At 38.1% G+C, this 25694-nt stretch overlaps 1 protein-coding gene across 1 annotated transcript in view; it reads left to right on the forward strand.

The window, feature by feature from the left end:
* The window catches only part of stx4 (syntaxin 4), a 70194-nt gene that overhangs the window by 33599 nt on the left and 10901 nt on the right, over positions 1-25694 (forward strand). The window contains exons 6-9 of the mRNA XM_036533872.1: positions 13562-13670; positions 15141-15214; positions 18928-19065; positions 19646-19756. Of these exons, the coding sequence (XP_036389765.1) occupies positions 13562-13670; positions 15141-15214; positions 18928-19065; positions 19646-19756 (432 nt within the window). The remainder of the gene's footprint in view (positions 1-13561; positions 13671-15140; positions 15215-18927; positions 19066-19645; positions 19757-25694) is intronic.

Genomic DNA, 25694 nt, shown 5'->3' on the forward strand with positions numbered 1-25694 from the left:
GCCACGCCACTTGGTAAGAAAATGTTCAGAGTGTTCACAATGGTATCTGGACAACTAGACAAGTCCAATCAGCATGAGTGGGAGAACAACCAGGACTATAGTAAAAAAAAAAAAGTTAAAGATGACAACCTGTGCATTTTGTCCATGCTCCAGGAGATTATGATCCAGACAGGAACACAGAATCAAAGGCTTTGGTGAGATCTGTGAAGGCCATGTACAGTGGTTGATTTTGTTCCTGGGATTTTTCTTGGAGCTGGTGAGCAGCGAAAATCAAGTTCATGGTGGCTCTGTTGGGACGAAAACTGTTTTGGGATTCTGGTAGTGTTTTTTTCAGACAGGGCCAGGAGTCTATTGGCCAAAACCTTAGCCAGAACTTTCCCTGTAGTGGAGAGAAGGGAAATGCCACGGTAATTTCCACAGTCTGCTTTGTCCCCTTTCTCGAAAATTGAGACAATTAGGGCATCCCTGAGTTGTGCAGGGATGTCCTCATTGTTCCATATCTTACATAACAGGTCATGGATATGCCTGAGGAGGTCTGGTCCGCCTGCCTTTAGGACTTCAGCCGGGATTCCATCAGGGCCAGCGGCCTTGTGTTTTTTCATCTTCCTGATGTTATCCTGATCTTCTCTCTGACTGGGTGGAGCTGCCATGTCCTCCTCAATTGGATGCTGTGGGAGTTGGCGAAGAGCCTCCATCTCAGGGGTGGAGTTCTTATTCAGGAGGACCTCATAGTGTTCTTTCCAATTTTTTTTGATTGACTCCTTGTCCAGCAGCATTAGCCCATCCTTGGAATGAAGGGGAGGAAGATATTGATAACTGGGCCCAATTTTGGCTCTTGTGGCATCAAAGAAGCCTCGAGTGTCCCTGGAGTCTGCAAGATGCTGGATCTCTCAGGCCTTCTTCATCCACCACTGGTTCTTTAGGTCCCTGACCCAGCTTTGGACAGCTGCCTTTGCTTTTGCATGGGCTGCTCTTTTCCTTCTGCATTGGATGTCATTCTGCCAGATGATAAAGGCTTGCCTTTTGATGTTGATGAGCCATTGCATTTCCAGGTCATTCTCATCAGACCAGTCTTGGTTTTTCTTGTTTTTTGCAGAACTAAGCATATCCCTGCATGCTTCAGTAAGTGCTGGATACTGCTCGGGCAGTTCCGCACTGAGCACTGCTTGGAACTGTTGCTGAACGGTGGTGTCATCCAGTTGTTTGAGGTTGAACTTTGGGCAGCTCTGGTTTTTCTGCACCCTTCTTTTCCACGGAAGACGGATGGACATAGTGGACCGGGTAAGGCGGTGGTCAGTCCAGCAGTCATCTGCTCTGGTCATTGCTCTGGTGAGAAGAACCTCACAACAGTCCTTTGTGTGGACGATTACGTAGTCGATAAGGTGCCAAAGGTTAGAGCGAGGATGCCTCCAGGATGCTTTGAATTTGTTCTTTTGGCGAAAGAATGTGTTGGTTATGGTCAGGTGGTGCTCTGAGCACTTTAACAGCAAGATTCCATTGGAATTTGTGTTGCCAACTCCTTCTTTGCTAATTACACCTCTCCACAGAATGTAATTTTGACTCACTCTGGAGTTGAAATCACCAAGCAGGATTAGCTTGTCCTCCTTGGGGATGTTGGTTAGGACCTTGTCCAGGTCAGCATAGAAGGTCTCCATGGCTTTGTCATGTGAGTCAAGTGTTGGAGCATACGCACTAATAACAGTGGCGCTTTGCTTGTTGGCAAGTGTCAGGTGTATGGTCATTAGGCGTTCATTATTGCCCACAGGTAACTTGGCAAGGTGGCAGATGAGGCTGTTTTTAATGGCAAAGCCCACACCATGGATCCTTGGCTTGAGCTGCCCTTCGTCAGCTATTCAAATTTCAGAGAGTGCAGCAATATCGATCTGGAATCTTCTCAGCCCTCTGGCAATGATGGCAGTTCATCTTTCAGGTTGGTCGCTGGATTGGCTGTCCATAAGAGTCCTTAGTTTCCAGGCTCCAAAATATAAGTGTTTCTGTTTGTTTCTGACCGCATAGTGGTGATACCTCTGGATGCAGTAGTCCAGATAGGAAGTTTGAGGCAGGCTATGTTTAGGGCACCTTTTCTAGCCCCCTCCCCGGCTGGGGTGAGCAGAACGGATCCTGAATAGGGCTGGAAGTAAGTTATGGGGCAGTGCGGCATTAGGTAGCTATTAAGTTACTCATAAATGGCCATCTATACAAATAAATTTCCCTAGGTACCTGTTAGCATCATACAAAGATAAATTGTAAAGTCAGCTTTCAAAAGAAATGTCAGTGTAATCCTTTTTTAGTTGATATACAAGATGACATGTTTATTTTGTGCCATACCAAGGACTACAAAGATGAAATTAATCAACAAATAAGAAAGAAAGAGAAACATTTTGCAGAGTCAGCAAGTCCTCCAGTCTTCCTGAATGTGTCATATGCTGTTAGTTGGTTGTAGTTTTGTCATGTTATCAAAAATGATAAATTTGTCTGATTTGATATCAGTCTGTAAAATTTATGGATCAATCTTTTAGGCTAATTATGCATTTTTTCTGGGTTTCTAGGTTCATTTCTGAAATGGCTAAACATAGCCAGAGAATTAAATAGATGTGCTCATTAGATGTCGCGCTCTCGTTTAACTTTTAACGTTTAACAACCTGCGAACGCATAGAGTAAAAATTGTTACATCAATTTTTTTACTGTGATACGACCTGTCAGTGTTCACCATGGCTAACCCTATGGTCACACGGACGACACAGGAGAGAGACAAAGCGACCGGCTGCCATTCATTTTCAATGATAGTTGGCCTTTGGCTTTGCAACTAGGTGGGGCTAAAATAGACTAGACACGAGGTCTGTTTTATGCAAGTACTGAGCAATGCGACATGGCAAAGGCAGCGTGACACATAATAATCCCAACATTTTGGTTCCAGTCAAACATGGTGGAGAAGCTTATCGTGGCAGTGTCGGGTTTCCCCATAATCTACAATTTGTCTCTTGATACGTACAGAGATATAAATAAAAAATGATGTGTGGAGAAGGGTGTCCAAAATCATGGAGATGCCTGGTATACATATTCGTATATATTTGGCACTGCAGTCACAGCTTTTTAGCTTTAACTTTAATACAGTGCACAACCAATACCTCGCTACCTAGCTAAACTGAACAGCAACACTTGCTCACGAATGCAGTGCAATTTAGCGCAATTTAAGAGAAACGTAGTTGTTCATGTTAGTTTTCTAGGTTGCTAGCTAGCTAGCTAGCTAGTTGTTCATATTAGGCTAGCAAGAAAATGTTCACAATTGCAAAGTTGCTACTGGCGGTCAGCTATGTTTTGTCAGTCATTGTAGCTACCTTACAAACCAGCTTTCCCTGAGCTAACTGATGCAAACACATTGCTGCTTCGTGTCATTAATAAGTAGGCAATGATACAGGTTAGTTTTGTTTTTAAGGAACTATACCCATGTGTTCCTCAAATAGAAGGATTTTGGTATACAGCCATGCATTGCTTAACGTCCACGATACATTCTGTGAAATAGGACGTTATGTGATTTGGACGTTGAACGAACACCATACTGTATACTTAGCAAACCTATATGGAATAGGCACAAGATTGGATGCAGCATAACAGCATACACTGTTATACGGTAAACTTTTTCATTGTAAGTATGCAAAGTTCACATTAAAACAACAATAGAAAGTACAGTGGGTTAGCCTACAGTACATACATAAGACATGAGCATAGGCGTTTATTATGACTACCAAGACATACAGTATGTGTTGTATGGTATACTATGTATTGTACCATTATACGCCTGGCAGTGCAATCGCTTTATTTCCATGAGACATGAGATACACGTGTGCGGGAAGCGTGCCTTCACTACGTCTGGTTACGTCTGCTACATCCCGTTCTGCGATCGGGATTTTTAAATTTTATTATAACCTTATGGGACTATGGACGTATATGCGAACAGACGTTGTCCTAATGGATGTTAAGTGGCGCATGACTTTGGCCTTTTCTTTAGTGATTTTCACAATTTGTTTCCAGTGACTCTGCATTTGTAAATTTGTGTTCCCTTTCCAGCGTTTTAAACATTTCTCCAAATATGGAAGGCTGCTATAGTATTTCATATCTCATTCCTATCGAATCGATATCGAATTGTTATCGTTACCTTGTGAATCAGAACTGAATTCAGTTGGGGCATCTGTGCCAATACCCAGCCCTAGACAGCAAGGCAGTTGTCTGAAGTGCACGCCGACCCCTTTGGCTCATATTCACATCCAGCCTTATCTGCTAAAAATGCCAGGAAGAGTAGGAAAAATGTGCTTTGTTCTGCCAGGAATAAGGGTAGTTAGGTTGACAAGGATTTCCTTGTCTCGTCATTCTCAAGTTCCCTGTGATTTTTCAGTCACCTGTAGGTTGCTCAGATGACCTCAGGATAGGATACTCAGAAGTATCTGTTGTCCAAATCTGTGCCCACTTCACTGTGTAATGGCACTGTGTAGCTCTGCTGAGTGGGAAAAATAGCTGATGGCTGTTTGCAAGTATATGAGAGAATTTCATTTGTCTTGCTTCAGTGCCCTTGCACTAGTTGTCACCATGAGATGAGACTAATGTGTAAATGGTAATTCCAAACATGGTTGCAAAAAGGGGAAAATGTTAAAAGTACTTTAATGGATATGAAGGAATACATTTATTTAATGAAATGTGTGGATGTAATAAGAAGGTCAACTCACATTCTTGGTAAAATTTCAGTGAAACTATACTCATACTTGAAACGTCACTAAAGAAAAAAAAAATAATTCATTGAAGTTAGTTTAACTGCAGGTTCCACAAAATCATCCAAAATGTATTGTTGACAAGACCTTTATTTAAATTTGGTTACCTCTGGATAAAGACAAACAGGCTGTGATGTGGTTTGAGTTGACAGGGATATCCAGAACTGGCTGCATGTAATTGTTAAGGCTGTTGTGTTGGTATTTCCTTCAGTTCATTGACCTGGAGATCTTCTCCAGGTGTCACTGATCCATGTAACTGTGTGTCACTGGCATAGAAATGAAAAAGTATTGAAAAACATCTGCTGATCTGTTGTGTGGCACAGAAAAGTGGCACTGTGATCAAAAAGGATACTGAGTGACAGGTGTGATCAGATGACAGGATTATATCATTGACCACTGTGTTGAGAGCTGTCTCATTGCTATGGCTGGGTATGAAACCTGACTGAAAGATCTTAAAAATATTTCCAGAGTTTTAGGAACATTACAGACTGTTTAGCTATGGCTTTCTTTACAAATCTTACTACAGTTTTTTTTTTTTTTTTTCAGAAAGGGAGATTCATTATAGGCCTGGAATTCTTAAAAATCGTAGGGTATTTAATTATGGTCTAAATGGGCTTCATCATGTAGCCTGATGGTGAAGACTCATTATCAATATTTACCATGACAAAACACACACAGCTCACAAGCCTGTCTGTAATTGGATCTGGTAGTTGTAGTGTGACAGTACTGCAAGTCCAATGAGTAGTAATGGCTAAATAAATTTGTATGCTGATTTGACTTACAGCTGGAGGAACAGTACAATTGAAAGAGTGCAGTTTAAGTATTTGAGCAGTGCTTTATTAATTATGCATCCACAATCAAGTAATAACCAATAACTAATAATGGCTAAGGAGCACCAACATCTTGAAATCCCTTATTTTCCAATAGAAGTCAGCCCATGGAAACTGGGTTTCCTGTTGAAATCTGTTCAAAACATGGCCAAATTGGTCAATAGCGGCTTTATGACAAGAATTTAGCCTTGCTTGGAAGCATCTACTTGTACAGAGCTCTGTCTGCAGAAGCATTAACTTAGGACCCAGTGATAACCAATTGATCTTGTCCAAGTCCAGTTATATTGTAGACAACTAATCATACCTTTTGATGAATAGTGTCTCCATCACTTAAATCTCCAGTGTAAGCCTTGTACAAGGGTCGCAAATTGAAACAACCTCTGGAGTTAGCTACACGAGAATTAGGGCTGTGCGATATGACGATACATATCATGTGACGATTGAAAAATGTCTGTTGTTTCATATCATGCTCTATTGTTTATTTTGTTGTGTTGCAAATCACACACTTTACGGCAATATTTTTCGCAAATTGCATGACGGTTTGCGTTCCTCCACACGGCACGGATGCAGGCAGGAAATTTGCACGAGTGCACATGTGCAGAATGGATCAGGTAGCAGGCACAGATCAGGTAATGACAGCCAACACAAACAAACATGGAGGAGAGTGAATGTGACTCAGAACTGTAGTTGAAAAGTGTTTTCTATTAACATCTTTATATTTTATACATTAATATATTCATGCTTAACCCTTTCGCACGTAACTTATTTTTATGTTGTGTGTTATGTTACATGATTTGTTATGTTTTCATTAGCGTTATTAAGCTTCTCATAGTTTTCAGTTAGCATTTGCTGTTTTTTAACATTAAATCGCTGTTTCCCCAAAGCTAAAATTAGCTAGAATTTTTCCAATCTAGTGTTTTAATCACAGCGGTTTTAGCATACGCACTAAACTGCTAATCACACTGGAGTGACCGTACGTGTGAAAGGGTTAATTGAAAATTTGCACAAAGGTTCCAAACAAAAGGAGAAAAATTATCAAATATGAGTAAGTTCCTTTTATTTGTCAAGAAATAGGCCTTTGCATGTGGTCATTTTATATAAATTATTTATTCATTGAATTCATGGAAAATGTGCTGTATCGTGATATGTATCGTTATTGGGATATGCAATGACCTATATCGGGATATGAGATTTTGGTCATATCGCACAGCCCTAATGAGAATGAGCCTAAATAGTAGAGTTTACATTACATTTACATTTATTCATTTAGCAGACGCTTTTATCCAAAGCGACTTACATAGGTTACAGTTCTTTACAATGTTATCCATTTATACAGCTGGATATTTACTGAGGCAATTGTGGGTTAAGTACCTTGCCCAAGGGTACAGCAGTGTCCCAGCGGGGATCGAACCGGCAGCCTTTTGGTTACGAGTCCTGCTCCTAGAGTTTAAATCTTTGTTTTATTCTTTTTAACTCAGAAGATCAAAAGATTGGTGTGTGTTGCCTTTTGTTTCTGTTTTTTCCAATAACACTTATTTTGGCTAATAAGAAACAGATAGCCAGCTATTTTGGCCAGCAGATGAATGATCATTAGCAAATTGCCTACGTAGCAGTGGATTACATTGTGGATCAGATTTTATGTCAGTTGAATCCTTTGGTTATGATGAAAAAAAGTCACTTTAAATCAGAGCATACCCGTAAACATGTTATTGATGTGATTCAAAGGCCAGGATGTAGAAATCATTTTTTTCCCAGTGTGTCTAGTTTGAGAAGTAGTTTGAGGAGTCATGTACCAGCATGTTTGCTAAATGTTAGCTATGTCTGCTGTTCAGTCCTGCAGGTGGCTGTCTGACATGCTCAGAAATTTAATTTGATGATCTCTGTGGTTTTGACAGCTTCCAAAAAACAGGAGAATTCAAAAGGTATGTTAGTGTCTTTGCACTATGGGCAGAAAAATCTACTCACACCCAGCTCACCATTGTCCTACATTTTATAGATGTTATGGAAATCATTCAAAATGTTTTTTTTTTTTTTTTTTTTGAAGGGATGTCCTTAGTTTTTTCCTATCTGTTAAGTACTTCACAGTGTACAGAATGTTTTCAAGTTCTTTAAGTTCATTAAATTTGAATTATAAGCAGTGGGCTTATATTACGATTCATTTGTTGCCTAAGAGATGGTAGAATTGAGTAATATATTACTCACCATTTTAGAGACCAGATGCAAACCAGCATGATAGCGCACCAGCCACCATTCATACCTGTCTTAAAATACAAATACAGAAATTGACAGCTGTCAGGTTTCAGACAAGATTAATCTTTTGGTTGGTGTGGTATCTTCTGCATCTGACAGTTACATGACTCTCAAACCAACGCTTGTGACAATTATTTTTGTGATAACCATGATTTTTGCAGGGTTTCATACAAACACATCATAACATGAATGCTACATGAGAGGTGTTGTGATATTCTGGCATTTCTGAGAGGGTGTTATTCCGTTTATAAAGGTAGAAGTGCTCCAGGTCCTTCAGGTCTTGTGGTTTTTGTGGATGAGGTGCTTTTTTGAGTTCAGATCACAGTTGTTTGTTTGGATTGAGGTTTGGAGATTACTCTTAGGTTTGGATGAATTGTTTGCATCGTGGAATGTGAAGTTTGAGCTTCTTTGCATAGGGTACCATTTCATCTGACTATAAGACAGGCATATAAATTATTTATCTGTCCATCCTGGGTACAATTTTAAATGTTCCTAATTAGTCTAAATTATTTCTCTAAATAATGTAAATTTGGACAAAAGACTATTTGCTCAGTAAATTTCATTTGTTTAATTAATTCTTTATTAGTTCAGATACATACATTTAAATAATTTATTTTTACATTCTGAAAGAGACTCAAAAAATGGATGAATTGCTTACTTCCTGCAAAATAAAATGTCTTTATAAAAATATTAGGTAGCATTGTAGTATTTCCCTGGTGGAACATGTATTCATATTTGCAGGGGATGGTTTAGCATCTCGTTGCTGTGCATAGCTTCATATTTTTTAAAAATTTGTGGTTTTCTGCAAATAGAAAGGTAAAGTGTTAATATGCAATTGTATGGATTTACAAAACACACATGTAACTACAACAGTAATTAAAAACTTACAAATGAAAATTTAAAATCAGTCGTGTATTAAATAGGGAACTGTTCATTCATTGTATGCGATTATCTAGTTATTTAAATAACTTAAGTAATTTAAATGTAGCATTACTGACTGACTGTGTTAGAAATTGAGGGAATGAGAAAACCATTTAAGGCCTCTGTATAGTTCCAAAAGGTTCAAATGAATATCCTAAAATGATTTTAAAATTTAAAGATTGCTTAATTGTATAATTAATGTGGCCGCCTTGTTTTCTAAAATAAAGGTAGTAATTTCTGAATATGATTTGTTTGTGTTGTCAAAAGTATAACATTTACAAAAAAACTTAACCACTATGCTACACTGCTGCCCAATTATCCAATACATTCATTTTTGTGTTGTGTGTTTTGTTCTTGTTTATTCATAGGTATGAATAAGTATGAAGGGATCTATACATTTAACCTGTATAATCAGCCAAAAAGAACACATGCCAGCAAATTTCCCTAGTTAACTAGCCTGTTCCTTGGCCTTGTAATGACGATTCACGTGAAATACCAATTGAGTGCAATAAAAGCTGAGAAGCTTGTCAGATGTCAAAAGCTTGTGAGAAAATTTCTTTTTTCTTTTTTTGTGTTTAAGTGTACATACATTATACTAGTGGTGCACCTTCTCACACATACCATTAGTCAACAGTAGGTACACACAACAAAGAGACAACAAATATTGGAAATTGAGTTAGTTACATAAAAGAACAAAGACTTGACTGAAAATTGTGATGTTGATGAGAAAACCAAAATATGAACAATGCAGTACAGCAGGTCAAGACAAAACATTAGGTAATACAGATAAGAACACAGGGCAAGCAATTAAGTAGCAAATGGAGTCTTCAGGAATATAGGTTTATAAATTATATGAAATAGAAATAATAGTAGAAATAATATATGAAATATTAAAGCTGATAACAGACAAAAATAGACAGGCGGACACTGCCAAAAGAGAATATATGGTTCACTTTCTGATGTTGAATAGTGTTGGCAGTGTATCTTTTGTAATCCAACATCCCAGGCTGAGGTCCATCGATGGCCACCCGGCAGCAAACTTCCAGGTGACCATCAGTCAGCCTGGTTCTCAGTAGGATCTTGACCTAAAAATGAAACTGATTTTAAAGCTGTAGTCCTCAATCCTGGCTAAAGATTGTTGATAACCTAAGAGTTTCTGCTTGGTGTTTGTGTTTATTTCAGTCGCTAGCAAAACTAGCCTGCTACCTAATGTTTTTTTATTTATTTAACCTTTATTTAACCAGAATAAAAACCCGTTGAGATATAAAATCTCTTTTGCAAGGGTGACTTGGCCAAGAGGACAGCAGGGAACATTAAAACAGTGACATGACATTACATTACAAGTAAGACATTACAGCATGAAAATATACAGCAGCATAACATCAATTAACCGGTCCAGACGAAAGGAAACATTTACACTCCTCCTGCACAGCATTGTGAAGCAAACATTTAAACTCACCAAGGGGCACTATATGGCTAAATGTAGCATACTTTGTAGACTATTCCACGCCTCTGGTGCACAATAAGAAAAAGCAGTCTTGCCTTATTCTGTAACAGCCCTGGGGACTCGAAGTAGTAACCACCTAGCAGACCTCGTTAAATAACTGTTAGTCGTGAAAGACAGAAGACTACAGAGGTAAAGGGGTAGTGTACCCAACAGGCCTTTGTATATGAAAACAGACCAATGTAGCTGTCTGTGTAGGGACAGCGATGTCCAGCCCACTAATTCGTATAAGGTGCAATGATGGGTGAGTGACTTGGCATTTGTAATAAAGCGCAGGGATGCATGGTAGACTGAATCCAGTCTATGCAGCACAGAGGAGGCTGCATGCATATATATTATATTATATAGATTGTCAATATGGGTTTTGTAGGACAGTTTCTCATCTAACCATATACCCAGATATTTATAAACTGGCACCTTTTCAATGGACGTACCCTGCGAAGTAACAATGCTAAAAGACTCTGCCTGAGAATAAGCTCTGGTGAAAGTCATGAATTTTGTGTGCATTCAGGACTAGCCTGAGACCATGTAACGAGGTCAATAGTGACAGAAATGAAGTCTGGAGCTCTTCAGTGTCTTTAGTCACAGAAGGAGCAATTGTGTAGATGACTGTATCATCTGCATACATGTGCAATTTAGCTGGATGCATCCCATTGCCTAGGTCATTGATAAAAATGGAGAATAAAACAGGAGCTAAAATTGAACCCTGGGGTACACCTCTTGATATATTGAGAGAACTTTACTTATAATTCTCAGCAACAACGCACTGTGTTCTGTCTGTAAGATAATTTTTAAACCAGTTTACAGCCCCTTCACATAGGCCAATATTATGAAGTCTAGCTAACAACAGCTGATGATCAACTGAATCAAATGCCTTTGATAGGTCAACAAATAATGCAGCTCGTCCTAATAGCTCATCCCTGAAGCAGACGATCATTAAAATTTATAGCCAGAGAGGACCTCTATTTTGGGTTTTATTAACAAAGCGTCTGCAGTGCTGTGTGTGGGTTACGAGATTTTGGCTTTTAAAAATCCCTTTTAATAAAATGGTTTCATTTGATTTTTTAAAATTTTTGTTCATCAATACATGAATGTGCCAAATGTATTATTATTATTATTATTATTATTGTTATTATTTTCTTTCTTCCATCCTGTAATACATCCATAGAACCGGGTCCAAGCAGTGGTCCTTGGGTGCTATAGGATAGATTGTGTTTCATGTAATGGAGAGCACCCTCCGCAGAATGTGTGCTGTTCCTGGGAGGGTTATCTTCTGTACTGTATTATTACTGTATTATTATTCTTCTAGCTTTAATGCAGCCTAAACTGTTCGCTCTACGGACACCAAACTAATGCCAAATCGACCGGGAATGAGTGTTAACACGTTAACGTTGACAGCCCTAATACAAACACAAAAGTTCATCAACCGTCTCTGCTGTGTTGCCTTCTTCACGCGCTTTTATGATGTCACGCTACTTACCTAGCTGACACAGCAATCGCTATCCAGCATACGCCCCGCCTATTAAGTAGGGTATGGTTGGCAGTGGAGACACAAGCCATACCAGGGTTTACCGTACCAAACCGTTATGTGATGAACCGAACTGTACTGTACTGCTTGGTGGAAACGCACCATTACTATCTTGTTTCTGTAAGTGATACGGATAATTGGTAGCTGTGTTTGGTGCTTATATAGGGCAGATTATGGTTGGTTGAGGCACATACAGCACATGTCTACTCCATCTGGCTGGCAGTACAACTGTGATGGGTAATTTGGTTGGATGAATTTCACTTTGACATCCATATTTTCAACATTCACAGCATCAGCAACTCCTATCCAGTACTCACCATCACAGCAGCAAAGAAAACATGACATCTCAACATCCACCAAAAGCTGATCTACCAGTTTCCACAAGATCAAAGTAAATTTAGTATTTAAAATCTGTGTCACTGGAAAAACTTAACAGCGATAACTTTTTCAAAGAATGACACAAAGTGGGGGAAGCTGTGAGTTCTGGCAAACCTTTCCTTACCTTTCCCTTCCTTACCTAACCGTTCTTTTTGTAAGATTTCTTCGTCATCTTGTGTAATGCAAAGCACTTAATACCTTTGATTTCCTCTCAGCAGTACTCATACATTTTTCTTGTTTGTGTGTACTCGATTTTCTAGAGGTCTTCAGAGGTTTACTGTAGGTTTTATGCATTTGATTGTTCTCCCAATCCATGACTTACTGATTTGGCATAGCTTGTAAGAAAAAAAGACTGCTTACGTGTTACCTGTTTAGGAGGAAAGAACTCATTCTCACCCTTTGTGCCCTGGGTCTTCCCAAAAAAGACTTTGTTTTGTTGAACCTTTGAGCTGAATTTTCCAATTTGTGTTTACTTGTACAGACTTGTACAGACTTTCACATTACAGTACATTGTTTTCCCAAGGATGTCAGACTGTATTGTGTTTATTTGATATGCTGCTGTGTGCTATGTTGTGTTTTTATGGAATTTATATGGACAGTGTGCTGTGTTTTACCCAAAAGGAGGGGTTTCGGTAAGGTAATTTTGGTGCATGTAAGCTCCTGAATGTGATTTTGATTTTCTTTAATTACTATCAGGAAAATGAGCCTGTCTAAATCCAGTGGCGTCAAAAACTCTTATCATAATGTCTTTTGTCATGGAATGAGTCATATCACAAAAAAATCTTTTGAGTAACTGGGACTGGTCCAAAATGCAGCACTCAGATAACTAACAAGGACAAGAAAAAGAGCCCATGTAACTACTAAACTTTTGTTCCTACATTAACTACCTGTGACATTTCGAATTGATTTTAAGGTTCTTTTACTGTTTTTTAAAGTATGCATGGGCTCAGAAAGACATACATTTCTAATATGCTATGTAGCTGCTAGCTACAGTGCAGCCTTTGGCTCATTGAACATTTTGAAAGCAAGTGGGAAAATTCACTTTTTTTGGTTTGGTTGTGGTGATCACAAGGCACAAGTATTTTGTCAAATTTGCAGTTTTTGTGTCATCCATTGTTTATAAATTCTGTGTTTAAATGATCTAAGCTGCCTTTTACTTTGCTTTTTAATATATTTTTTATCTATGTTTATGTGATGCACTTAGGGCTGTTTTTCTGTATGACAATACAATGTACAAATAAAGATTATTATGAGTTAATGTTTTTACACTTGTACAAATAGGTAACAGAATAAGAAAATTGTAATGTGCAGAGCAAAACAAACTGTGAAAGTGCTATTTGTGTTGCCACTGTGATACTAACTTTTCTCTCTGTCTCTCTCTCTCTAGCATGGTGTGCTGTCTCGGGAGTTTGTGGAATTGATGGGTCGATGTAATAGTATTCAAGCTCAATACAGAGATCGCAATGTGGAAAGGATACAGAGGCAGCTCAAAATCAGTCAGTCTGTGATTGACATATTGCATGTGATAACCCATTTGTATGTATTGTAATTTCTTTGGTATGTCAGGCTCAGTACTATGTCTGCATTTGTTATATGAGGTGTATTTTGAGGTTACAAAATAATTTATATGAGATGCTGGTTTAAGAATGGTTAAATAATTTATTTTAACAATGTATATATTGCATTTAGGCATTTAGAAATCTGGTCAGTATGTATATTTGAATTCTATGGAATAGCCTTGATTAATCAAATTCACACATTATTATTATATGGCAGCTAGGAACTGAAGGCGGTCCAACCTTATTGTAATTAGTTTGATTGTTAATATCCTGCCCTAATTTTTTTTTTTTTTTTTGAAACGCTATGACTTCTTTTGCTAAAATATGACAAAATTTGACCAAATTGCAGGTAGCAATGGGTCAGTGACAAATAAGGGTTGGCAAGATGAGCAATTCAAAAATCTTTTCAAATCTTTTAAAAGCATGCATCAGGTTTGTTAAAATGTACATTTTGTATTTATGTTGGTTTCATGTCCAACATACCAACAAGAGATACCAAATAGTACAGTGTGACAAGAGGGACACCTGCCTGTTACATTTAGAACTCTTGCATTATGGGTAGTAAGGAGTGCAGACAAAGTCCACAGTGGAAATAAATGGAACATATCCCTTTTTCTCATATTAATTGTGCCTTAAGCATTACTGATCCTCACAAGTTTTAAAATAAACCTACCTCACAACTCAATAGCTATTTCATTGTGATGGATATTGTTGATCAGTCAGCATGCAGGATTTTAGGAATCTCTCTTTTTAATCACATATGAAAGGTTTGCACAATTCTAAAGGAAAATTTTCATATGATGCAATGCAAACTCTCCCAAAAGTTCAGAAAGATCTTGGTGATTTTGTTAAAAAACATGGCAATTGAATTTTACCCATTTAAGGCAACGTAATTATTGATTTTACACACAGCACTTGAAGTCACATCCTCCCCAAACAGAAATGGACTGTTGGTAAATGATGTCATTGTACAAGCCTTAATAAAGCCCATTTTAAAACAATATGATCTCCATGAGATTGAGCTTTATGATTTTTGTTAGATATAAAAATGAAATAAAGATAACTCATGAAACTTGGTTTAATCTTTGGTAAATCATATGAAAATAACTAAGGATACAGTATTAGCTTTGATCAGATCTATATTTCATGGAACATTACATTTTTCTAGCTAACTAACAAGCTAATGTTGTTAATGTACTGTTCTGTACCTGTCATTGGCAATTTTCCAGTTATCTCACTACGCTGTATTGCAGTAATTCCATTGAAAGAGTCATTAGGCATTTATCATGCATGCATGTCTTTGTGCGCAGCTCTGATTTATTTTATTTTTGCTATATATTCTGTTCAAAATTATACTCTATTAATTGGCCAAATTAAGTTCACATAATCACCTCTTTTCCCTCCTAGCGGGCACCAATGTGACAGACGAAGAGTTGGACAGGATGCTTGAAAGTGGACAAACTGATGTCTTCACACAGAATGTAAGTACTTTCTTAATAAACTTGGGATGCATATCTGTTGAAACAGGGCAATGTTGGAACCATGTTCTAATAGTGGAACCCAAAAGTGACCAGTGACCCATCACAAAAGTGTAGCTACGGTAACTTACTATGGCATTGAGTGGTATATTTTCTTAATATAGCTCATTAATAAGTATTTGAATATTCTTGAAGTAACATTATATTGTCATATTTATTCATTCATTTATATCACATATTCATCCATTTATTTTTTTATTCAAATTTGCCTTACAATTACATGGGAATAATAACCATTTATCTTTCAACAATTAAAAAAAAACACAGCCAAACTCTGAGCTCTGATGTTGAACTAAATTGAAAACTTTGCCAACCTTTGTTTGCAGTTACTTGCTTGTCAAAGCCTCCCTGGATGAAATGCAATATAGAAACACTTCCAGAACAACTCTGTGAACAATGAGCAACAAACCTTGATTTGCACCTCACCATGCTCCCAGCCCCATCAGTGCAGATACCTATAGAATCATCCAAAAAATGCAGGATGAAGTTGCCCATAACTGCTTGTCTAAGATCCAATTTGACTCCCCACATTAACTCTTGACTGACTGAAAAATAATGGGCTTGGGACACCTCGTCCTACACCATTCTGTGCTGGTGCTGGCACAGCATGCAGTGATGATGGTGTAGTGACATTAGCTAATGGCTAGCTAGCCACAGCACAATTAATTCAACCAATATGAAACTAGAAAGCTACCTATACATCAATCAAGAGAAAAACCTAACAACCTTGTACTTTCCGACTTGCTGGCCTGCAGCCGGTTGCACCAGCAGAGCATAAGTTCGATCTTTACCTAGTTCAAACGTAAATTGGCACTACGTTCGAAGTTATAAAAGTTATACTGTTGCACTAAATCACATATGTTCAACGTAGACTTAAGTTATATCTTAAAACTTAAAAAAAGTAAAAAACGTAGCGTTTATAGTCTCCGTGATATCCTCCCATGTTTGCTGTTTCCTTTTGTTGGTGGCGAAGTTATTAAATTTTGGCACTTATGCTCCTTGTATATGACTAGCAAAATGACAATTTCGTCATGAGTAAAATTCTTTTTTCTTGGTCAATGTTCACCAGACATGGCCAAGCCTGAAATATATAATAACACCATGGTCCGTTATACATTGAATGAAAAGCGAAGCATATGCTTGACAGGCAGGTTGACAGGCTAGCATAACACATTTTTGTTATCGCCAACTTGAATAATGTTACACTAAAGATTATGGTAAGTCAGCTAAAGGTGAACCTTGATAACTTTCTGTTACTATTGTTATGACATTAACTTACCTCTTATTGTTTTTTCGTTCCTATATAGTTTTAATGTGGTTTGCAACTCCAGTTGGCTCTTTTGTTAGTTGTTCAGTGTTAATTCCGTTAATATTTGTTGCTAGACAACATTCAGCACCTCCAGAGAAAGCGCACTCCACAAACATTTACATTTATTCATTTAGCAGACGCTTTTATCCAAAGCGACTTACATAGGTTACAGTTCTTTACGATGTCATCTATTTATACAGCTGGATATTTACTGAGGCAATTGTGGGTTAAGTACCTTGCCCAAGGGTACAGCAGCAGTGTCCCAGCGGCAACCTTTTGGTTACAAGTCCTGCTCCTTAACCACTAAGCTACACTGCCGCCAATTCAAGCAGAAACACTCCAAAATCTTGTGGAAAGCCTTCCAAGAAGAGTGGAAGCTGTTATAGCTGCAAAAGGGGGACCAACTCCATATTAAAGTATATGTATTTGAATACAATGTCATTACAGTCCCTTTTGGTGTAATGGTCAGGCATCCGAATCCGAGACACACACACATTTATAGATAGGTGCCGCATAATTTAAAAATGGTCTGTCTTCCCAACACATTCTCTCCTTATGGAGCCGTGGTATTTATTTTGAAGAATTTTACAGAAAATGTTATTTGCTGTCCAGTGTTGTTGTGTAAGTGTACAAACACAAAAATTACGTGGCGCCCTCTGTTCCAGTCCCAAAGCACGAACTCGGTGATCGCGGGTTGTCTTGTTTTATTTCCCATCACATTCTCTACTTACCGAGCCACAATATTAAACAATGGTCTCACGCCCCTCCAGAAGCAAATAGAAGCTTAGCAGCACACAGCTAGCATCCTCCCTGGGTGAGAAACCTAGCTAGGGGTTCAGTAGAAACCATTAGGACCTCAGCTCAAGTCCCAAAGTACGGTGATCTCGGGCTGTCGTGTTTCATTTCAAATCGCATTCTCTACTTACCAAGCTGCTTTTCATATCTGCCGATGCCGATAATTAACTTCTTAAGTATTTATCGGCCAATACCGATGTCGTGCCGATATCGTCGTGCATCCCTATTTGAAATCAGTCTATAACTCTTTTTTAGATCTAGATTTGTTTTCTTCAGAATACAGAATTCTTCAGAAGTTTGAATATGGCTGTTTTAGGGGGGTAAACATGTAGCCTGATGATAAAGATCCGTTAACAATAGGCTCACAAAACACAGGCAGGAGATATTTCATTAGTCTGATCAGAACTGGATCATGTGGACATACAGATGATTTTGATGATATAATTAGTCTCTCCAGTTCATGGTGCTCAATAAAGGAAGAAGACTAAAGAAGTTGAATCACTTTAGGTAAGGTGTCAGGCACTTGCGAAGGAGAATCTGAGGGAGTGGATGGATATGTAATTGGTCATTTGTTCATTTTTTATCAAAAAAGTTCATGAAACAGTTTTCACTATAAACTATTTCACAAGGTGCAGACTGAGTTAATTCAGGGGGTGTACCCAAGGTGAGGTTTAGACATAGAGTATTCGTGAAAACACCCGAAAAGTCCTCTAATTAGGTTAGACTATCTAGGTCTTCTTCCTTTGGAAGGAAAATTGGAAGTTCATTTGTGAAGTTTGACAGATTTTAACAGGTGGCTAAAGGACATATTTGGCTGTAAATATTTATTGGACAAGAGAAAATAATTTTAAATATTGAAAATGGCAAGAATTAAATAGGGATGTTTTTACATCCATTTCAAAGGTAATAAGGAGATCTAATGTGGCATCTACACATCTAATTGTTTTCTTACAGCATAATGATGCTTGTTACACTGTAGATGTTATAGTGGCAGCGGGCTCAGCTGTCTTAGCTGAGCTATTATCCTGTTTTCTAGGCACTCTGTGTTATAATATTAACTTCATACCTTGCCTAGCTAGTGACTGCTGTGAATACATGGTGTCCTGGTTGGAACCCCTTCAGAATGTACTGTATGTGCGGACAAGCTCCTGTAAGAACTTCAAAAAAAAAAAAAAAAAAAACCCAAATGTCATGGGCAGTTTTGCCCCATTTTCAGAAAGAATGGCCCTTGAACATCTGATTCATGTATACCTGACTAGACACTCATTTTGTATTACTTTTATAAAAAAAAATAAAGTAAGGTTCCTGAGTGGCTCAACTGGTAAAAGCGCTTGAGCAGCATAGAAAGGTTTGATCTCAGTGGTGTCATCAACAATCATCGACAATGGCCGGGAGTCCACAACAGTAGAAAAAAAAAAAAAAAAAACATTGGCTTTGTTGTGGCTTTGTGGACCACCTTTTGAGTGTACAAAGACCATAAGACTAGTTTCAGGTTACCTGATCTCATCATAAAGCATCTTGTGTTCTTACACTATTATCAAATCTGTCTCAGATCCTGAGTGATGCCAAAGCCACTAAACAGGCCCTGAATGAGATTGAGTCTCGACATGATGAGATCCTTAAACTCGAGAGAAGCATCAGAGAACTCCATGATATGTTCCAGTACCTTGCCATGGAGGTAGAGGCACAGGTAAGAGGAGCAACAATGAAAAGAGAAAAAAGTCTGACTGATATCAGTTAATGTTAATGATTCAATAAATGAACAAATAAAAGTGAACCTGAATGAACATGAAACCTGAAATGTGTTGGTCTGCTGGCTAATGATAGCCTGTTAGTGATTGCTTGGTTGAGAACTTCTCTCTTAAAATTTGACTATCAAACATGTAAACATGAAGCAGCGTAACATACAGTCATACAGTAAGGATGGAGGGTGTCGCAAAGTGACCATTTTAAAACTCTGTCCTTACTGTTCAGAGTCTCTGACCCATGTGCAATATTGTTCATATGATTTATATGAAATATGAGTTCTGCAACTGAAGATTATCTATTCAGTATGCTGAGAAAAACTGCACATAAAAAAGTGACTTTAATGACACTGAGAGACACTACAAAATGCATTCATAGATCCTCTTTCCCAGAAATGTTAAATTTTTTTTTTCCTCACACAGTGACTATCACTCTAATTTGTAATATTTATAGGAATATAGGAAGCATGTTCAGTGGTCAGGGGTTTTCTTCTCATTTATTTTAATCACTTTGTGTGTGTACAGGGGGAGATGGTGGACCGCATTGAAGCCAATATCATGAACTCTTCCAACTATGTGGAGAAAGCTGTAGCAGACACCCAGCAAGCTGCTATCTACCAAAATAAAGCCCGCAAGGTAGGAGGCTGTAGGACCAGAATGGCCTGTCCTTTAGAAAGAGCCTGTGAATTTTTACAAATTTGTAGCCCCACGGCACACACCTAACAAGGAAACAACTGCATCAGGAAAGAGTAACAGTGGTCGTAAGACAAAGCTCACTGATGGACAGGAACGTAAAATGTTTTCTCGTCAAGATGTTCCCATATTTCATGATGATAACACCCCTGTACACATACTGCAAAATATTCAAAAGTAGTTTCAAGAACACCAGGATAAAGTCACGCCTTTCATAGCCTCCCCAGTCACCAGATCTAAACATTGCATTTGCTAATTTGCTGTGCTGATAGCACTGTGTGAAAATCAGTTGTACAAGCACAATAGTGTTTTGTTACTCAGCGATATGTACTAACGGTGCATCCATTTTTTTGAACACACACGCCTAACTCAGATCAACATAATTTTGTTTTCCCATATATATTTGGTTTAAATTTAAATGTTTAATGTTTAACTAGGTTGTCAGACAGTACCAAGAGGTACTTTTTTAATGAATTTCAGTTTCACAGTGGCAGCTTCAACTTTCTGGGGATTATATTCTTGTTTTGGAGGAAAGCCTCACTATTCTGCTGTCATAGCTTTATAGATTAGAATAGTATGGCCCGCGGTCCAAATGTGGCCCAGGGGCAGATTTTAAATGGCCCGTGGCCTCTCTCCTGAAATATAGTGCGAGTGGCCCGCCACGGTGCCAGCACTACAGAACAATATTAGGCTATGTGGTGAAGATGTGAAATGTGCTATTCAAGTGGCCCACCACACGATGGCAGCACTAACAGTCTGTAGACCTGCAAAATATTGAAGAAGAAATTAAACTTGTCCCTTAATAACAAACTGATTGGTTATTCAGTCAATAGCCTACCAGTCATTTGCTATGGCTGCAAAGAAGCTGTTGATAGCGAGGGCCACCACGTTCAAGAGATATGGAAAACGGAGTACTTTAAAGCCGAAATAATTGCGTCTGTCTCATTTTCCAAGAGACTGTCGTTGTTATGAAAGAATTCAATGTGAAGAGACATTACGAAACTAAGCATAGTTTGTACCAGAAACTGTCCAGCAGTGAAAGGACTAACAAAGTGAGGCAACTGGAAGCTAGCTTGGCCTCCCAGCAACAACTCTACGCATGGGCAAAAGATTCAAAGAAAAAAGGTACCAGAGCTAGCCACGAAGTGGCAATGCTAATTGCGAAGCGGCTACGTCACTCCCCGAGACCTGGTTAAGTAGCGTTGTTGCCGACAAGTAGCGTTGTGTGCTTGCGAAAACTAAAGCATGAGATTGTTTAATTAACAAGGATGGCAATTTGAATAATTAAGGGACAAGTAATTCCAAAGCTTTCTCTTAAATGTTTCACATCATAGCTTTCTTGTTTTACAAAATTCAAATTACAAAACGGAGCTAAATTTAGTTAAATCGATTTAAATTACTGACAATAAACTTTTAGGTTAGGCTGAGTGCAATGAACAAAAATGTTTAGAACACAGACCTCACAAAATAAATGAAATAAAATGTCTGATTAAGTATAGTAGACACCTACATACACTACTATATGTTAATGGATCTGAATAAAACTTAATAGATTTGTATTTTGAAGATTTTATATAATGAATATTTTGAAGGTAATACAATATAAATTATTCAACAAACAGAACAAACATTAAAAATGTGTTGTTTTCATTGCTATCTTACGTTTTCATAATTCATTAAAAACTGCACAGTCCATTTTGAATTTTACTAAGAATTCAGTGTAAGAAGATGTGAAGGCAAGGCTTGCTATATTGCTGATTACAGCCCATTTAATTGTTGATTTATTATTACACTGAAAATAAAAGCTTTTAGAACGCATATGTAAAATTAAAAACAACGAGCTGGCCCTAGGGTATTTTCACAAGATGTAATCTGGCCCCCATTGAAAAAAGTTTGGCCACCCCTGGATTAGAACCTTTGTGGACCTGCTCTCCAGGGAGCAAGCAGCGGTGAAGCACCCCCAAATAATTATAAACTGGGAGAATACCATTTTACATCACCGAGCAGCAATAAGCATGGAACACCTTGGTTGTGTTATTAATGAGTAATTTACATTTATTTTAATCTAACCCAGTTAAATTATGTATGTTATGGGAAGGGTCTATTGTTTGTAATAATGTTTTTGAAGGGTTTTAAATAGTTTATAGTAATGTTTAAAAAGTTAGAATTTTGATGTGTGAGATATGGCATAGATTTAGGTACTGTATGTTACGTATGACAGTAGTTGAAAGGAACTTGTAGTCCACAAATATGATTGATTTTCTTCTAATATTGAGTTACTCATTTTTAATAAATTGTATCTGTACTGGCCCCACTGAATGTGGATCATAGGATGGGTCATATTTATTTATCATTGCTCCAACTAATGTTCCAAAGTACAAAGTACAGGACCACCACAGTGTTCTTCTCTGTAGTATATAGAATTTTACTTGGATGAATTTCTTTGTGAAACTGAAAATACAAGCGTAATCTTTATATATGGTGGTAAGCATATGCCAATCCAGCATACAACATTACTGTAGATATCTTCAATCGCCATATAACAGTGCTATGCCTGAACAATCAATGTTATGCATGTACACTGATGAGCCAAAACATGACCACCTGCCTAATATGCTGTTGGTCCTTCGTGTGCCGCCAAAACAGCACCGACCCACTGAGGCATGGACTCTACAAGACCCCTGAAGGTGTCCTGTGGTATCTGGCACCAAAACATTAGCAGCAGATCCTTCAAGTCCTGTAAATTGCGAGGTGGAGCTGCCGTGGATTGGATTTGTCGGTCCAGCACATCCCACAGGTGCTCAATCGGACTGAGATCTGGAGAATTTGGAGGCCAGGGCAACACCTTGAACACTTCATCATGTTCCTCAGACCATTCTTGAACAATATGGAGTTAGATTAGTTTCTTTATTCACAAATAAATGTCACACAATTTACAAATATATTTCGTGATTCACAAACAAATGCAACACGATTCACAAATATATTTCATGGCTTACAAATTAATGTCACAATTTACTAATCCATTTCTCGAATCATAAATAAATGTTACGCGACTCACAAATGTTAAAGTAGTTACATTTATTTACAAACTGACGAATCTGCATTTACAAGCCACTACAAGTCATTTTATTATCAAAAAGTAGTTTTATTATCTAAAGTCAAAATTTTCCCAAGTAAGATGTTACCTGGCCAGGTAGCAAACCTTCCTATATTAGCATAGCCAACATACCATTTGACATAATGACTGAATCGACAAGTCTGTTACTGTCATTGACATTGACTGACATTAGCTAACTTGCTAGCCTGCAAGTCAAAATGACTTTTTGCTGACTATTGCTCCAACTAACTGAACAAATGTCAGAACTAAACAAATTAAAATACTCATAGTACAAGCATGTCTAGTCACGAATGACGGAGTTTATCAAGGTAAACAAGTTATACTTACACTTGTTGGACCGCCGCCTGATGCCATTTTCTCTTGCACATTGCGCAGATGTAACGCAGTGTGGTCAAATCATAACTTCGAATTTACGTTCATGTGATTGGCTGGAATTGTTAGAGACATCTGATTGGCTACAGAAAATGACCTTTTGAAAAAAATGCCATGTCAGGGAAGTTTCAAAAATCTGCAAACAAATGCAGCGATATTCACAAATGTCAGGTGGCTTGTAAATGCAGATTCGTCAGTTTGTAAATAAATGTAACTGCGTTAACATTTGTGAGTCGCGTAACATTTATTTATGATTCAAGAAATGGATTAGTAAATTGTGTGACATTAATTTGTAAGCCATGAAATATATTTGTGAATCGTGTTGCATTTGTTTGTGAATCACAAAATATATTTGTACATTGTGTGACATTTATTTGTGAATAAAGAAACTAATCTAACTCCATAGAACAATGTGTGCAGTGTTGCAGGGCGCATTATCCTGCTGAAAGAGGCCACTGCCATCAGGGAATACCATCGCCATGAAGGGGTGTACTTGGTCTGCAACAATGTTTAGGTAGGTGGCTCGTGTCAAATCCACATGAGTGCCCGGACCCAGAGTTTCCCAGCAGAACATAGTCCAGAGCATCACACTCCCTCCACCGGCTTGTTGTCTTTCCACAGTGCATCCTGGTGCCATCAGTTGCCCAGGTAAACGGCGCACACGTACACGGCCATCCACATGATCTAAAAGAAAACGAGACTCATTGGATCAGGCGACCTTCTTCCACTGCTCCAAGGTCCAGTTCTGACACTCACGTGCGCTTTTGATGGTGGACAGGGGTCATCATGGGCACTCTGACCAGTCTGTGGCTACGCAGCAGGGTGCGATGCACTGTGTGTTGTGACACATTCCTCCCGTAACCATCATTAAAATTTTCTGTGACTTGTGCCACAGTAGACCTTCTGTCGGTTTGGACCCGATGGGATAGCCTTCATTGCTCTCGCGCATTGATGAGCCTTGGGCACCCAACACCCTGTCACCGATTTGTAGTTTGTCCCTCTTCAGACCACTGTCGGTAGGTACTCACCACTGCTGCCCGGGAGCACCCCACAAGCCTTGCCGTTTCAGAGATTCTCTGACTCAGTTGTCTGGCCATAAGAATTTGGCCCTTGTCAAAGTCGCTCAGGTCTTTGCTCCTGCCCATTTCTCCTGCATCCAACACATTGACCACGGGAATAGATTGTTCGCTTACCATCTAACCTACCCAGACCTTGACATGTGCCCTTGTTTGGAGATGATCAAAGTTATTCGGTTCACCTGTGAGTGGTCATAATGTTTTGGCTCATCAGTGTATAAGCTGGTACGTATATGGTATGATATTAGCTAAATATTTCTACATGAACATAACTGACTGTGTGATTAATAGCAGTAATATCAATAAAACATGAATAGCAATGCACCTGTGATAACGTACAAATCCGTATTGAAGTATAGCTAGCTAACTAGCACCACAAAAAAGTGTTACATGCTAGCTAGCAATATGAAAATGCCAATCATTTAAATAACATGCTCATTATAATATATTGCCAGATAATATATGAACTCATGGATTTTTCTTTCCAAAGAGTTTACATGGAAAGATGGTAGATGATTTTAAAACACTTGTCTGAACAATTTGTCTGCATACACTGACTTCTTGTTTATGACTACTTCTATGTAACTGTCAATAAGAGATGAGTAGTTAATTGGAGCTGCTGCCTCCAAGGGGAACTAAAACATAAACAATATCTTATATTTCAGCTCCTTTAGTGTCATCCATAACCATAATTGTATACAGTATTTTCACAAAAAAAAATCAGCATCAAAAATACCATGTTACTCACACATACAAAATACTCTCTCTCTGCATATGAATATAAGTACATTCAAAAATAAGTCTGACATTAGATTTAATATCAGCATGAAGCTACCCTACACAATCTGTGCCACATTGTTGCACACATACTGAAGAAGCACTCCCCCATAACAAACCTATCAAATGTTTCCAGTGTTATTTTGTGAAACTGGTACATCCAAATATGGATATCAGTACCTGTCATTTTATCAGGTTGTTACTGTGTTTGTCAGTGGTGTGGTATTTCAGAACTTCTGCAGTCTTTCCTATTGTGTGTCTGATATCTTTGTGTTTTAATGATATACATTATCCTTTTTGTTGTAATATGATGTCGTGTATACTGTATCTTTGCTGGGACTGTGTATACTATTACACATATTAATGGTAGTGGTAGAACGTTAACTAGCATAATGTATCAAAATTTATATATTATTACAATCTTGACAAGAATTACCCTACAGAATAGATATAGCGCGTATGTTTACTTGTACAATGCTTTATAATTACTGTAAAATTAAATTGTTAAAATAACAGTATCACAAACCAAATTTGT

The sequence above is a fragment of the Megalops cyprinoides genome, chromosome 1, assembly GCF_013368585.1.
Source record: "Megalops cyprinoides isolate fMegCyp1 chromosome 1, fMegCyp1.pri, whole genome shotgun sequence".
NCBI classification, from domain to species: domain Eukaryota; kingdom Metazoa; phylum Chordata; class Actinopteri; order Elopiformes; family Megalopidae; genus Megalops; species Megalops cyprinoides.